Here is a 16,205-nt window from a genome sequence, read left to right on the forward strand (position 1 = left end):
AGTAGGAACTGCACAGTCATCTCATGGAACAACCAGGGAGAAAGAGTGCCCTCAACTGTGTTAGAGGAAGATGGATGGTAGTCCCATTGGAGTGACTCAGCTGACTCAACTCCTTTCTCTTAGGAAATAAACCTCTGCATTATTCTATTTTTTAAAAAGTATATGTGTGTATATATATATGTTACAAAGTTTTTTTTTTTGGCCTCACTGCATAGCATGCGGAATCTTAGTTCCCCAACCAGGGATTGGACCCATGCTCCCTGCATTGGGAGCCCAGAGTCTCAACCATTGGACCACTAGGGGATTCCCCTATGTTACTGTAATTATAATGAGATGCTAATAGGATATTATGAAATAAATAATATTCTTAGGAGGACCATCCTGAGACTGGACTTGGGCCTGATGGAAGGAGATGAAAGAGAGTGCTTGACAAGACCCTTTGAGGGAGCAAGTGGACTCAACCATAGGAAGTGATGCAGCTCAACAAATGCCAGTGTGGATTCTGTTCCCCGGGGAAAACCATGTTCCCATCAACAGTCTCTCAGTTCATGACCTAGACACTGCAGCCTCGGTGAATCTCTTCTTCTTTTCTATCTAATATGACCATTATCACCCTAGCAAGGTAAGCTTTAAGTCTAGAAAAATAAATGAAACCCATAGCTGTGCTGTTTTTAAAGTGGATTTAAATGTGGGTGTAACTAACCTTTAGAGTCACTGTAACTCTTAGATATATTTTCATTCAAGAGAATTCACCATATAAAGTTTGCAGGGTTATTTGAAATGCTTAAAAGACCTTTGACTGAATTTGAATCAGCCTGTAGATAGCCAAGGAAACTGGTTCATGAAATGTGTAGTTCGGCTTATTAGTTGCATAATAGTGTTTAAATATTTGGGAAAATGTGCTTAATCAATGTAAAAACTTAGTAACCTGAACATTAAACAAAAGTAAGTAATGGTTAAGTGTTTTTTCCTATGCCAAAAGGCCCTGAGGTGTGAAAGATCCTAGCAACAGACAAGACATGTATTATCCAGTAGATTTAACTGACTGTACCTTGGAGCAAAAAGGCATGAGATCTGGTTATTACTATTGAAAACAAAATCCAAACTAATATGCTTAGCAGGAAAACCCAGTTGGCAGCTGCAGGGGTTGCCTTTCATGATCGTGTCTTTTGACAAGGATTATTGTATTAATATAAGTTGTGGCTTGATCAGGCTTAAATTGTGGGCAAATATTTTTCCATGTTCAGTTCTCTAGAATAAGCCCAAGGTCTGTTCCCATAAACCATTTCTGAGGTCAGGTTTTTAAATGAGGGGAACGGAGAGGTGAGGATTTTAGAAAAAGAGCAGGCCAAGCAAGCGGGCCGATTACAGGACTTTTAAAGAAAGGAAAGATTAACATTTGATTTTATGTTGTGTTATGCTAAACTCTTCCATCTCCCTAAAGGTTCCTTGACGTTGCCATATAAACAAACAGACATTTCTGAGGTCTAAACAGTTTCATTTCATAGAGCTACCACGGAAGAACAAGTATTGTCAATGCCTATGTAATATAATTAATGGACACCCCCGTTCTCCTTATTGCCTACAGCCACCAAGGTTCAGCTATTTTTCTGGAATAGTCAGTTTGACTTGTCACTTGGCTGGCTGATCTAAGATGCTCTGCAGATTCTCTGAGGACTTATGAGCTAATAATGCTTAGGGATTTCGTGTCCTGAAGAACTCTTTAATCCCATGCTTCCTGAATCCCACTCTAAGCCAGGGCCTTCTGTCACATCCCAAGAGTTACAGGCCAGTTTGAAAGCTCTGCTAAACAACCTTTCTCCTCGGCCCCTGGGGGGTTCCTGCGAGGTGCCCCTTAGGATTTTCCTGGTATCTTTGGCCAGGATGTAGCTCTTCTTGGCACTCTGCCTCTGGTGGTGTTCTGAGGGTCTCTTCCTTTCTAGACCAGAGCAGCACAGCACGCCACGCCATGGGTGAGATCAGCCAAGAGACGGTGGAGAAATACCTGGAGGCCAACCCTCAGTTCGCCAAGGAGTATTTCAACAGGAAGTTGCAGGTGGAGGCGCCGAGCGGCGGGGCACAGGCACCGGCCAGCGCCTCCTTCCCCGGCCGGACGCTGGCGGAGGAGGCGGCCCTGTACCTGGAGCTGCTGGAGGTCTTGCTGGAGGAGGCGGGCAGCGTGGAGCTGGCGGCACACAGGGCCCTGCAGAGGCTGGCTCAGCTGCTGCAGGCAGACCGCTGCAGCATGTTCCTGTGTCGGGCCCGCAACGGCACGCCGGAGGTGGCCTCCAAGCTGCTCGACGTCACCCCCACCTCCAAGTTTGAGGACAACCTGGTGGTCCCCGACAGAGAAGCTGTGTTTCCGTTGGACGTTGGGATAGTGGGGTGGGTTGCTCACACGAAGAAAACCTTTAATGTTCCAGATGTGAAAAAGGTGAGTGGTCTGATGGCGACAGTGGAGTGGAGAGGAGGTCTTGGTGGCCTCGGGGAGGAACATGGGAAAGAGGGGGGTGAGGGGGTGGGGGTGGGTCCAGGGGCCATCCTTGTGGCTGTGGTTTGGCTATAACCTGGGGAGTGGGTGGTGGAGAAGAGGAACCCCCAGGCCAAGAGTGGCTAGATTTAGCAAATAAAATGACTAGATGCCTAGTTCAATCTGAATTTCAGATAAACAGTGGATAATGTTTTAGCGTTATGTCCCCTGTAATGTGGGGCAACCTTACCTGGGCATGGGGCGGTCCACACCTGCTCCCACACACCTCTTCTGTCCTCTGGACACTGTTCTGACCAACAGGGTAAAGCAGGCCGCTCACTGGGGAGATCAGCCAACAGCCCAGATGCCAAGGCCCCTGAACTGCTCCCCACGCTTCTCACCCACAATCCTTTGAAGACTCTCAGCTCTTTGGGGTGAACTGGCTCAGGAATGATTCTCTCACCTATAGATCAAGCGTGAAAAAAGAAAAATGACATGAAATTTAAAATGTTCCCATCTGGATCATAAAAAATACATGAATTTAGGTGATGATTAAGTGCAGTTGGCCATCTCAACCCCTCCTAATTCAGATCTACCAAGAATTTCCAATCCTATAAATGGGACATTTGAAACCTCCCGAAGACCAGTTGAACACTACATAAATTATTGTGTTTTAAAAAGAACGTTCTTCCAACTAAAATGCTTGTTCATCTAAGGAAAATTAGAAAATACAAATGAAGAGGGAGGAAATGCGAATCACCCATAATCTCTGCACTTCAGTAGTGCCGAGGGTCCCAGCCTGGAGTTTCTCCTGCCAGCCCTTTTCCTACACATGCGTCCTGTCATTTTGCTTTGCTGTTAACAAAGGGGAGAGCTAGCAGATGACGGAACAGAACTGACTGGGGGCAGCCCCTGAAACGCTTACTGTGTAGAGGTTTACTTACGTAGAGGGCAGCTGGAGGCTGGAGGATAATCCCCTACGTGCCTCCTGAAGCTGATTACAGGAGGGGGGCTGTGCAGATCCACAGAAGGTGCAGAGGTTGTCAAACATTAGCAGCACTCAGCAAACAGCCCCAGGGGCAAGGGTTGCTGTTAGGCACTGGAGGGTCCTCAGTCTTTAGCACCCCTCCCTGCAGTGCATTCCGTCTGGTTTCAGTAGGATTCTGGGTCTGCTGCAGCTGCTTCTAGTGTATAAAGGGCCTTAAGGCAAAGTTCTTGGACCCTAGGGAGGAGGCTCTGCCTGTACATCCTGAAGTTTTCTCATGAGAATATGCTTCTTTCAAGTCTCTGACTGAGGCCATCTCCAAAATGACGAGGATAGCAAACTTAAGAAAGTGACATGCAAGACTTTTTTTCAGAAAAAAGTTTTTGTTGTTGTTTTTAAAGGAGAGATGGATAAAATGACTTCTGGGGTGTGTGTGTGTGTGTGTGTGTGTGTGTGCGCTCAGTCTTGTCCAACTCTTTGTGACCCCTTGGACTGTAGCTTGCCAGGCTCCTCTGTCCATGGAATTTTCCAGGCAAGAATACTGGAGGGGGTTGCCATGTCCTCCTCCAGGGGCTGCACTGGCAGGCAGATTCTTTACCACTGCACCACCTGGCAAGCCCTAACTTCTGCTACGATCCTTTATTAATGAGCCCAGTCCCGTCGAGGACAGAATGATAGAAAGGAGCTGCTTAAGAGGTCAGGTGGCCTGGGTCTGCCGCCGTCTGTGATGGACACCCCAGAGGCAGAGCGGTGGTAAAGTGGGGGGCAGGGTCACTCAGTTCTCCCTTTTACTGAGTATGTGTGAAGACAGATGCCCTCCCGCCCTCCTGAGCTCCCTTCTGAAAAGGGACAAAGACCTCATTTGCCCTTCATTTCTACTGCTTCTGAGCATTTTTCCCCCCCTCTGAGAATGGTGCTTTTCAACTCTGGAAGCACATTAAAATCAAACTGGGAGCTCTTTTAAAAATACAGATGTGTGAGACTCTCACTAGACCAATTACATCAGGCTCTCAGAGACTGGGATGCAGCCAGGAGTATGGTTTAAAAGCTACTCCGGTGATTCTAATAGGCAGCCAATGTTGAGAACCACTGGTCTTCTGGGTGAAGAGATGCAAGAGGAGGAACTGAATTTCAAATCAACTGTAAACGATTAGTTGGAAGGGCTCCTGGACTGTTAGTTTAAGTCTTCTCTTGGGCAGACAGGAAGTTGAGTCATGGGGGCTGCGTCTCTCCCAGGGGCCAGAGTCTGATCGGTGATAAGAGGGACTGGAGAAGATGCAGCCTCCTGGCTGTGTTCCCACGCTCACCCCACCCTGCAGCCCTGCAGGCTCACCACACTTAAGTCGCTGTGGTAAAATCTGCAGAGAAAGGAGTTAGAAACCACTGTTTTAAGTGACGTTTCGACCACCTCTTCACTTTTTCATTGCACTTGACGCTTGATGAAGATTCCTCTCGTTCTTGATTTCACTTGATTCTGGCAAAGACATTGTGCAGAAGGCCAGGACTGTATTTTTATTTCCATCCCGTGTATGTGAGAATCTTCTCCAGGTCAGTTAGGCACAATGTGGCGGATCTAGGCTCATAATCCAGGTCTTGCAAGGCCGCCCTTTTTCTTTGCCACAGCCCTGACCACACACAACTCCTGCCTGGTTGGCAAGTGTGGGCACAGGGAGGGAAGGACTACCTGCCCACAGACGGAGAGGCAGAACTGGATACTCCCAGCCTTGGCAGCAGAGAAGCCACATGGTGTCAGGTGAGAGCTTTGGCATCAGATGACCTGGGTACAGATCCAGGCCTGAGACTGGATGACGGACTGTGTTTCTCCACAAGAGAAATAGAGGGAACCAGGTCATAAAGTGCCTGACTCCCGGGAGGTGCTCAATAAATGACAGCTATGATCATATCATATTAATGTCCAGAGAGTTTGGGGGCCAGGTATAAGTGGCCAAAACCGGGTCAATGATCACTGCCTGTTTTTAAAACAGGTTAAAGGCAGGGAACTTAATAACAGGAAACTGTGACATATCCTCATCAAGTTAATCATTTCCTATTCTATTGGGAAAGCTGGTGATTAACTCTATGGGTGGTTCTCCTGGCAGCGGTTTAAAAGAAAGCCATGTGAGAATCCTAAGTTTTCAATAATTAACAGGGTGCTTATGGCTTGCACTTATAGCTTTCCATCCTTGTCTCCTGACTCCGGATCTCCAGATGTTTGATCAGAATTTAACAGTGCTAAGATTGAGGATCCAGGCAGCCCTCTGCTCTAAACATTCCCAATTGCCTTCATTGACTTATTTGAAGAAAAATCATTGAGGGGACTTCATGAATCCAAAAGATACAGGATTTACTCACAGAAACTTTACCAAGGATTGTTTGAACCAATGAAAACACAAAACCAGAAAACCTCACCTCACCTACCCTGAAATTTGATGGATGGTTTTATCCAAGATTTTCAGATATGATGATAAGCGAGTATTAAGTTTTGAAACTTGTAAGTCATTTTCTCAAAACATTCACTGAATGTAAGAACATCTTCTTGTGCTTAGAATCTAAAATAAAATAGCATCAAGTTTTGAGGCTGCAGAGTAAAATGTGTTAGCCAAGAAATGCTGCCCAGCTCCATCCCATGGTGCATGTTTTGGGCATTTTGGTTATTCCTTCTGCCCAGCATCATTGTGTAAATGAAAGTGATCACCTTCTATAATGGATAATAGGTTAGGAGGAAAATGGACAGTGAGCCAGCCTGGGCTATAGCAGTGGATTAAAAGAACCTGTCAAAGTCTGGAGGTGTCCTGGACTGAGTGAAGATGCTGCATGAGAAAGTCACAGATACAGCAGTTAGGAAAAAACATGGCTCTTGTTGGCACAGGGCAGAGAGCTAGCCCCCAGGAGCAAGCGTGCTTCTAGGCATAGGAGGCCTGCATCAGCTAAGAGCATCTCATTTCTTCAGTGATTGGAATTAGTTAGAAAAGCTAGAAGTAGAAGCCAAATGATGGGGCTTCCTTGGTAGCTCAGATGGTAAAGAATCTGCCTACAATGCAGGAGAGCCAAGTTTGATCCCTGAGTCATGAAGAAGCCCTGGAGAAGGGAATGGCAACCCATTCCAGTATTCTTGCCTGGAGAATTCCATGGACAGAGGAACCTGGTGGGCTGCTAGTCTGTGGAGTCACAAAAAGTCGGACACAACTGAGCAACTAACTCATCACATCATCATTGGAAGCCAAATGGTAATGCAAAACCTGAAGGACCTCTCATCCAGTGAAAGTAAAAGAAATGAAAGTGAAAGTGGCTAAGTCATGTCTGACTCTTTGTGACCTCATGGACTATCCAGTCCATGGAATTCTCTAGGCCAGAAGACTGGAGCCTTCCCCTTCTCCAGGGGATCTTCCCAACCCAGGGATTGAACCTGGATCTCCCACGTTGCAGGCGGATTCTTTACCAGCTGAGCCACAAGGGAAGCCCTGTCATCCAGAGAGGCCCCCAAAGTCCCAGGTTTGGCTTCCTAGTATTTACTGAGCACCTACTATCTGTCAGACTCTTTTCTAAGTGCTCTGCCCACACTATATTATTCTCTTTTTACATCAGGTACGATAGACAGTAGATAATATCCAGTGTTCCCATTTTCAGGTTAAAAAATGAGGATGCAGAGGGTTAAGTAGCATGCCCAGGGGCTCACAGCTAGTGAATCAGGAGCTGGTTTCAGCCAAGGACATCTGACTTGGGAACCTTCTTCACAATTATGCGATGCTGCCTCCTACATAATTAGCTGGTTTCTGGGGTTCCACTTTGGAAGGGTACAGAAGAAGTCTGGGGTCAAGGGCTGCATCTGACTTCCTTAGCATCCAACATTTCTAAGGATCCTCTACGGAATCAATTCATCCACTAAAAGTATAGACTCCTGGGGAAGCCAGTTTCCACTTTAGGAGATTAGAATTCAGCAGGTCTGCCATGATGTCTGCAAATCTGCAGCAGTCTGCAGGTCTTTCGGAGCTTCAGCCCAGGTCCCCTGCTCTGAGCAGGGCTGTGATTCTGTTGCCCAAGCGGTCATTGTGCCCTGATGGCGATGCTGGCCCCAAAGTCACACACCAGTGGACTGTTCCAGTTTTACTCTGGGAAACTGAACAGAGTCCAGCTGTTTATAGAAGCACCACCCACGTGGGGAAATGAACATAATACAACTTGTGAAAGGAAGACCACATTGATTTTTGGCCACTGAATCTCAAAGTCAGGTGGAAATTTCAGTTGAAGTTTCAAATGATGAAGACTCAAAGAGGAGTTAGTCATGACCCAGAGCAAGCAGAGTCTATACACGACCACAGTTGCTCTCACTTACAGCTAATAAGATAACTGCTATCCTTGACCTTCTTCCCAAGCCCTTCCACTTGTATGCCTCTCCAAACTCATCACTGTGCCCTCTACATGCTTAGTGAATTAGAGTCGTCCCTTGCGTCTTCTACTTGAAGCTTGTATCTGGGATGATCCATTTCATTTTCCCCTATGAAAGAAATAAAAAATACGAATGAGAGATATTGACTTGATAGAAAATGACTTCCCTAGTGGTTCAGTGGTTAAGACTCTGCGCTTCCCCTGCAGGGGGCACAGGTTCGATCCCTGGTCTGGGAACTAAGATCCACATGCCATGCAGTGCAACCTAAATAAATAAAAATACTTTTTAAAAAAAAGAAAAAGACTTTGAAGAACTGTTAAATATCTGGTGCTGTCAAGAGGGTGGTAAGAATTTCAACATTTTGTAAAAGTAACTGGTGTAAATTAAAACTTCGTGTACCTGTTGATACTGCAAAAGACATTTCCATTTGGGGACTCCATCAATAAAAATAAAAGCAAGGGTGATTAGTGCAGTATTGTTTGCAATGGGGAAAACTCTAAACAGACTAAATCAGTAGATATTGGTTGAGCAGAACTGGAGCCCCCACGCTGTGGAATAGCATGCAAGAATCTGGAAAACTAGTTCACGTCCATATGCACCAGTCTGGAGGGAAGTCCATAAGATAGTGTTAAGTGACGAATTGCATAAAATTAGGAGAGAAAATTTTATTAAAGAAAAAGAAAATGCTTTGTCCAAGTATAGAGAAAGGCATAGAAAGAGGCACACTAAGCATTGTAATACAGATTTCTTCAAGTAGGTGAGATTAGGAGGGGTTTGGGGGCAGTTAATAATTTTTTCCTTATGATGGTTGGGAGGTTTCAAGGGCAAATTTTACTTTTGCGATTAAAAAGAAGAGCCCTGTGGAATCCCAGCTGTGTTCTCCTTAGAGCACGCACATCCTCCCTGTTACAATCCTGCATCCTTGCCTCCCTTCCCCTTAGAACCTGGCTTTCCATTTGGTCACAACATCACCTCTTTCATCCTCGCCCAACCCTAGCCTAACCCGGAGAGGCCACAGCTCAGGTGGGAAAGCTCATTTGGAAATGGGCCATTTCATTCTATGCTTTATTCATTCTGTCTGCTCGTGGATGGTGGGGTGGGTGGGGATGTTGGCTTGGGACCATTATCCTGCGACCTACAGAGGATGGTCTGTTGCCCTTCCTAGATCTACACTTCATGGTTTCGTGCTGCTTTGTCAAATGTCAAATGTGGGAATGTATCTTTCAGAACAGCCATTTTTCTGACTTCATGGACAAACAAACCGGGTATGTCACCAGGAACCTGCTGGCAACCCCCATCGTGATGGGCAAGGAGGTTCTTGCTGTGTTTATGGCAGTTAACAAAGTAGACGCATCCGAATTTTCCAAACAGGATGAAGAGGTAATGCTAACCCTGGGCATCCCTTCAGACGCTCAGTAAATTTATTTGTTGTGTAACTGAAAGATGTCACACCTAATTTGTTTTTCTCCGCCATCCGTAGGTCTTTTCCAAATACCTCAGCTTTGTTTCTATCATCCTAAAGCTTCATCACACCAACTACCTGTACAATATTGAATCCCGAAGAAGTCAGGTAAAGAGAAGGTGACAGTGACTACTTCAGCTGACCTGTTTGACAAAGAGATCCCCCAGAGGCAACAAGCGCAGATCCTCCCCAACCACGCCCTGTGGATCAGACCCCCAAACTTCCGTTCCCAGTGTCCTCTTGTGGTCCCCTCCCCGTCACCTTCCTGCCCCTCTATCTGTAGGCACAACTGCTTGCTTTCTTTAGTCTGTGTCCTGGGCAGCTGTGGTTTCTTCCTCTTTGAGGTGGCGATGATAATCACAGTACTTACCCCACGTGGTTGCTGTGACTATTAAATGGTCACTAGATGAATTAGTTCACATAAAGCTCTCAGCAGAGCTGTGTATTCCTGGTACATAGTAAAGATGCTACATTGAGAAGCAAATCGCTCCTCTGTTGCCTCCTTGAGCCAGAGGGATAAAGAACAGCATTGGTAGCCAGGATACCTGAGTTGAACTACTCTGTGGATCTTGGTTTCTTCATCAGTACAATGGTGGGAGGGTGGTTGGGATAGAGGACTTCCAAGGCCCTGGCCCATGCTAACTGTCCAGGGCAGGTAACCTTCGACTAGCTCAGGACACATGGAAGGAGGCAGGTGGCTTTCTTCCCACAAGGGCCAGCAGTAGCCAGTGGGCCCCCAATACTGGACCCTCTGCCTAGGAACTGTCTCTGCATTTGTGTTAGATTACTTGCCCTTTGGAGCCAAAACATTTTGGACATGGGGATCAGTCATGGCTTTCATAAACACACGGCTTTGCAAAAGGTCTGCTCATCATCCCACCCTGAGACTCTCGGTAGTTTGTTGGACACGTACATATGCAAAAATGGAATTGCATTGTTTGCTCACATGTGTTCCTTTTATTTGATGCATCTCCTGTTTTCTTCTGACTAATGCTCCTCTTCATACTGTATTTCGTTTTGATTGTTTTCTTTGTAATACCTACTTTCAGATTCTTATGTGGTCAGCCAACAAAGTATTTGAAGAGCTCACAGATGTTGAGCGACAGTTTCACAAAGCACTCTACACTGTCAGGACATACCTGAACTGCGAACGATACTCCATTGGGCTGCTGGACATGACCAAGGAGAAGGTCACTGTTCCATATGTTTTGTCTCCCCTACCACCGGCTATAAAATGCACATCACATGAGATGCAACCCATTAAAAAATGGGTATACTACGTGAACTACCGGTATAGATCTTAAAAATCAGTGCCAAGAAAGTATGGTACTTTCATCTTTTATATAAAGTCAACTTAAAAATCATCAATTACATTTTACATGGAAAAGAAGAAGGGAAAGTGTACTTTTTGGAGCAAAAAAGTATCTAGACTTGGCTTTTCCACTTCCTAGCTCTATGTGTCTTCAACAAGTCTTTTTTTCTTTTTTAAAAATTAATTAGTAGACCATATTCTTTTAGAGTATTTTTAGGTTTACAGAAAAAAATGAGCAGGAAGTTCAGAGAGTTTCCATACATATTCTTTTCCTTCCTCTTGCCCTCCTTCCTTCTAACTATGTGTCAGGGTAGGTGCTCTGTATTATTCATTTAATCCACATAATGACTCTGTAATACGCATTTTGTTATTGTCTCCGTCTTACAGATTTAAAAGATTGACTTGTTTACAGTCACAAGTTCATAAACAGCATTACTAAAAAAGAGCTTTAAAATTCCAGAATTATAAATTAACATAAAATATGCAAACCAATGGCACTCAGATATGGTAGGTAACAGGACAGTTTGCTTAATAGTGTTTCAATATATTTGCCTTCAGGAATTCTATGATGAGTGGCCAGTCAAGCTTGGAGAAGTCGAGCCTTACAAAGGTCCAAAGACACCAGATGGCAGAGTGAGTGCAGACATCTTTCTTGATGATATCTGTGCCTGGTTTTAGCGGCTGTGTGTAAAGGAAAGAGCGCTGGCCCAAGAAGGACTGGGCTCTAGTACTGGGACTTCCTGGAGGACCTTGGAGAAGCAGAAAGCACTGGACAAGGAGTTTGAGGTTCAAGTTTCAGCTCTGCCCCAACCAGCTGGGTTGCCCTTGCCTTCGCTCGTTTAACTTCTCAGTTGTCTTTTCTGTGACGCTAGGGTTTGGTGGATCAGTGCTTCTCCACAAGGAGGGAGCATTAGAGCCTCCTGCATAGTTTTTAAAACACACTGTGCCCAGGCCTTTCTTCTGACATGCTGGACTGGGATCTGCAGACAAAGGTTGGCTTAGATTTACTTTCCCCCTTGATTGCAAGTTTCATAGGAAGCTTGTTCCACCACCATATCCCCAGCATATAGGAAAGGGAAGGCAGGGGACGGAATGTGTAGGTTCTTCATCTGCCCAAAGAAGCAGAGAGACTAGTTCTCAAGTCCCTTCCAGCTTTGACAACGTATTCACAGAATCCTGCTTCTTAGGCACCCACTCAGAGTGCTGGAGGGGGTAAGTGCACTGTACAGCTGGGAAGGGAAAACATTGACGGAGGTTGAGGAATTCCATGATTTGTTCTATGGAAGTATTAGTCTGATATGTCTGGACAATAGAAATTAAAAGAAAATCTAGAAGTTGTTAGGGGGTATTCAACTTTCTAAAATTAGTTCAGCAGTTTTGTTCATATGATAAGTGGCCAATGATATTTCTAGTTTAATTGTAAGCTTGTAATTAGGACATGAGTAGCTTGGTAATTTATGTTATGTGAAGAAATGTGGTTGGGAAATAAAATATTTAAATTAAAAAAAAGTTCATTAAGGAAAAATGTCTTCTCTGGGAGGTAAGATTTTTCTCATATTCTCTCTCTTTCCTCTTAGGAAGTCATCTTTTATAAAATCATCGATTACATTTTACATGGAAAAGAAGAGATCAAAGTCATTCCGTGAGTTTTGCCATGAAGCAGCTGCAGGAGTTGCCTTTTAATGTTTGTATTCAGTGCATTTCTTTGCATAGCGATGATTTTTTTTTCTTCTCATCTTCCTCAAGGACACCTCCCACGGACCACTGGACTCTCGTTAGTGGGTTGCCAACATACGTTGCTGAAAATGGATTTGTAAGTTATCAAACAAATTTGAACCTTAAGTAATATTGGATGAAACTCTCATTAGCTAAGAGATAGGAACAATTGCTGGAGAAGGCAATGGCAACCCACTCCAGTACTCTTGCCTGGAAAATCCCATGGACAGAGGAGCCTGGTAGGATGCAGTTCATGGGGTCACAAAGAGTCAGACACGACTGAGTGACTTCACTTTCACTTTTCACTTTCATGCATTGGAGAAGGAAATGGCAACCCACTCCAGTGTTCTTGCCTGGAGAATCCCAGTGACGGCGGGGCCTGGTGGGCTGCCGTCTATGGGGTCGCACAGAGTTGGACACGACTGAAGCAACTTAGCAGCAGCAGCAGGAACAATTGTGAAGGCAAGAACGCACCAGGTAAGGGTAAGATGGCCACTTTGGCACAGGACACAGGAAAGAAGAATCTTGGTAGTCAGAATGTATGTGAACTAGAAACTCCTCGACTCCGCAAGAAAATATTTAGTCAACACAAGAAAGACAGATCCATCTCCCAGCCTCTTATTCTGCAGCCACACAAAGTTCAGACATCCTGGTAGCTCACGACTATGATTCATGCTGGGTTTAATTTGACCTTAAATATAGTTCCCCTTGGTCACGACTTTTGAAACTCAGAAAATTACTGACAAAAGAAAAAATATATAAGAAGAGGACTTTGCCATTGATTGCAATGCAAAATGCATTGAGTTGATAGTGGAGGTGAAGATTTTTGCCCTGGTCTCTCATGTGGGGCGGGGGTTGTGGTGGGAGGGAAGAGTAGGCCAGGTCCGGCTGAGAGAGGTTAGGGGTGGGAAGACAACAAACAAGAGGTCTCTGTGGGTCGCATAGGCCTCAAGGTCAGGGGCCCAGTAGCTTCCCACTTGGCCTTGACCATGCTCTCCTTCCTTTTCATGGCTGACTTCTCTCCCTAGTAGGGCTTCTCCACCATCTGTGTCATTTTTTTGGCATCAAGATACCTCCCTGCGAGAATGTTCCCTGTTTTTTACGTTTCTTTATGTTGGCATCTTTCCTTTCCCCCTTCAAACTCAAGTTTCCAAAAAAATATTTTTATAGCATGTATTTGCATGGTTGTTTTTTCTTTAGTGTTGTCATTGTGTTCATGCATCTTCATTATTTAGTAAATGAGCATGTGAATTACAGTGACTTAGGGGTCACAGGGGAAGTGAAACAAAATTTAGGTTGTTTAATGTTTTTTCTTTTACTGTGACAAATTTGCCTCTGCTTAGTGTGAATATTTCTGGATTCAGAATGGTGACAGGGTAAGGAAAATTCTGTTGTGACTGCAAGGTAATCTTTCTATGTAGTGATGCTTTACCCTAGGGTTTCAGGGAGGATGCTTAATTCTGGGCTTGTCGGTTACAGGACAAAGTGGCCTCACCAAGTGACATGATCTCTTAGTGCAGAGACATGTTGAAGGGGAAGAAAAGAAAAAGGAGAGACAATTTTATGTCTTTTAAGAGTAAACAGCAATATATACTAACAAATATTATGATATAATTGAATTTTTTTTTTTTTTTTTTGCCGAACCACACGGCTTGCCTGGATCTTAGTTCCTGATCAGAAACTGAACCTGATCCCCGACAGTGAAAGTGTGGAGTCCTAACCACTGGACCACCAGGGAATTCCCGTTTTTTTATATATAACTGAACTATTTTTAAATGTCATTCCTGACATGGTGGTACTGACCAAAGTATTCCAATTCATTCCTAACTGAATCCACAGATACCACAATTTTTCAGCCTCACTGAAATAGCCAAGTAGCTTGGCCCTTGGCTTCTGTCCTTTGGTTTCCTGGCAGCCCATCTATCAAGCTCCATTTGGGGTTTTTATCCAGTTTGATATTCCCAAAGTTGCCACAGGTGGTATAAAGGAATTTATGCACCACTTAAAATTTTTTTTATTGGAGTATAGTTGATTTACAATGTATTTGTTAGTCTCTGCCAGACAGCAAAGTGAATCAGCTATACTTGTACATGCGTCCATTCTTTTTTGGATTCTTTTCCCATATAGGTCATTACAGAGTATTTGAGTAGAGCTCCCTGTGCTATACAGAGGGTCCCTGGTGCCTATTTTATATATGTGTGCTCAGGTGCTCTGTCATGTCTGACTGCCATCCAACAGACTGTAGCCTGCCAGGCTCCTCTGTCCATGGAATTTTCCAGGCAAGAATACTAGGGTGGGTTGCCATCCCTCTTTCAGGGGATCTTCCCAACCCAGGGATGGAACCCACATCTCTTGCAAATCCTGCATTAGCCGGCAGGTTCTTTACCACGGTGCCACCCGGGAAGCCCTATTTTATACATAGTAGAGTGTACATGTTAATCCCAACCTCCCAATTTATCTCCACCCCATAACCATAAATTTGTTTTTTACATCTGTGACTCTATTTCTATTTTGTAAATAAGTTCATTTGTACTGTTTAGATTCCACATATCAGCAATATCATGTGATACTTGTCTTTTTCTGTCTTATTTCACTTTTATAATTTCCTGGTCCATCCGTGTTGCTGCAAGTGGCATTTTTATTTTGCCCCACTTTTTAAGCACTTCTTCTCTCCTAGATGTTTCCCAGGTAAAGATTTTATTGTCCAAAAATCAATTTGGAGAAAACTAATGCACCAAAGTTTAATCCTACACAAGCTTTTGACACCTAAGTCATGAGCACTCTTTCAGGAGTGCAAAATTATATCAGTTAAGCACTTAACTTGTAGCTTGCAAAGATGGAAACTTCCAAGTTACAGATGCTCTGACTTTGATGAGGATATTTAACCACAAGCCTGATAGTTATCCAAAGAATCCTCTTTGTTGGAAGAAAAAAGTTTATAATAATAAGTTTGTCATCCCTGATGACTTCAATAAAAGGAGGAAAAATTAGAACATGAGAGAAAAGATCTTCCCAAATACAGAACTTCAGGGACTCATGAGAAATCCAAAGTATTAACTCCCAGAATGTTCATCAAGTAGCTAGAAATAGTGATGAGAGAAAACAAGGATGGGAAAATTAGTCTCAGTTTTTTCTAGTTGTTTTAACTGAAAGAATAAACCTAAAGCTAATTAGATGGAATTAACTTAATTCCTTCCCATTAAAATTGCAGTATTTTTAGGGTAAAATCATTGAGATTAAAAAGCAGATCAATTGAAAATTTGGGAGAAATAATAAACAAATGGGGGAGAAGGCAATGGCACCCCACTCCAGTACTCTTGCCTGGAAAATCTCATGGACAGAGGAGCCTGGTAGGCTGCAGTCCATGGAGTCACACAGAGTCGGACATGACTGAGTGACTTCCCTTTCACTTTTCACTTTCATGCATTGGAGAAGGAAATGGCAACCCATTCCAGTGTTCTTGCCTGGAGAATCCCATGGACGGAGAAGCCTGGTAGGCTGCAGTTCATGGGGTCGCACAGAGTCGGACACAACTGAAGCGACTTAGCAGCAGCAGCAGCAACGCAACAAAAGCCAACTCATTGAACGATTCATTTGCCAAGTCATCAATTTGCCATGTAACCAATTTGCCAGAATCAATTCCAAAAGCTGTGGAGGATTTTCTTCCCCCAGGTTTTGTTTCTATCACAGATTCACTGCATTTGCTTTACTGCTGCCTTTCACCTCTCAGCTCCTGCCCTCAGCCCCACCCCTGACGTTATCCTTTCTGCTGGCAGCCCAAGACTGATGGCAAACTCGTGTAAATCTAGTGTAAGGCTGCTACTGTTGCTGCTAAGTCGCTTCAGTTGCGTCCGACTCTGTGCGACCCCATAG

The 16,205-nt window shown here is 44.3% G+C and overlaps 1 protein-coding gene and 1 long non-coding RNA gene across 8 annotated transcripts in view; one reads left to right on the plus strand and one right to left on the minus strand.

Moving 5' to 3' along the window:
- Positions 1 to 1,477: 1,477 nt before the first annotated feature.
- LOC147344064 (uncharacterized) lies at positions 1,478 to 6,721 on the minus strand. The gene is made up of 2 exons (XR_015155691.1): positions 3,415 to 6,721; positions 1,478 to 2,933 (listed from the first exon to the last, which is right to left on the minus strand). It is a non-coding gene; the product is annotated as an uncharacterized LOC147344064 (long non-coding RNA).
- PDE6C (phosphodiesterase 6C) overlaps positions 1,613 to 16,205 on the plus strand; it is a 52,211-nt gene continuing 37,618 nt past the window's right edge. For 2 of the 7 annotated variants that reach the window (XM_086378724.1, XM_086378725.1), the window contains exons 1-6: positions 1,955 to 2,434; positions 9,070 to 9,222; positions 9,323 to 9,412; positions 11,175 to 11,249; positions 12,194 to 12,258; positions 12,363 to 12,429. In XM_086378724.1, coding sequence (XP_086234850.1) covers positions 1,970 to 2,434; positions 9,070 to 9,222; positions 9,323 to 9,412; positions 11,175 to 11,249; positions 12,194 to 12,258; positions 12,363 to 12,429 — 915 coding nt within the window. In that variant the 5' untranslated portion in view covers positions 1,955 to 1,969. Of the gene's footprint in view, positions 2,435 to 9,069; positions 9,223 to 9,322; positions 9,413 to 10,353; positions 10,495 to 11,174; positions 11,250 to 12,193; positions 12,259 to 12,362; positions 12,430 to 16,205 lie in introns of all 7 variants that reach the window. The other 5 variants (XM_086378722.1, XM_086378723.1, XM_086378721.1 and 2 more) reach the window with 5 other exon arrangements.

The sequence above is a fragment of the Bos grunniens genome, chromosome 26 (genome assembly GCF_055505025.1).
Source record: "Bos grunniens cultivar Pamir isolate PY7600 chromosome 26, Bosgru_T2T1.0, whole genome shotgun sequence".
Lineage (NCBI taxonomy): Eukaryota > Metazoa > Chordata > Mammalia > Artiodactyla > Bovidae > Bos > Bos grunniens.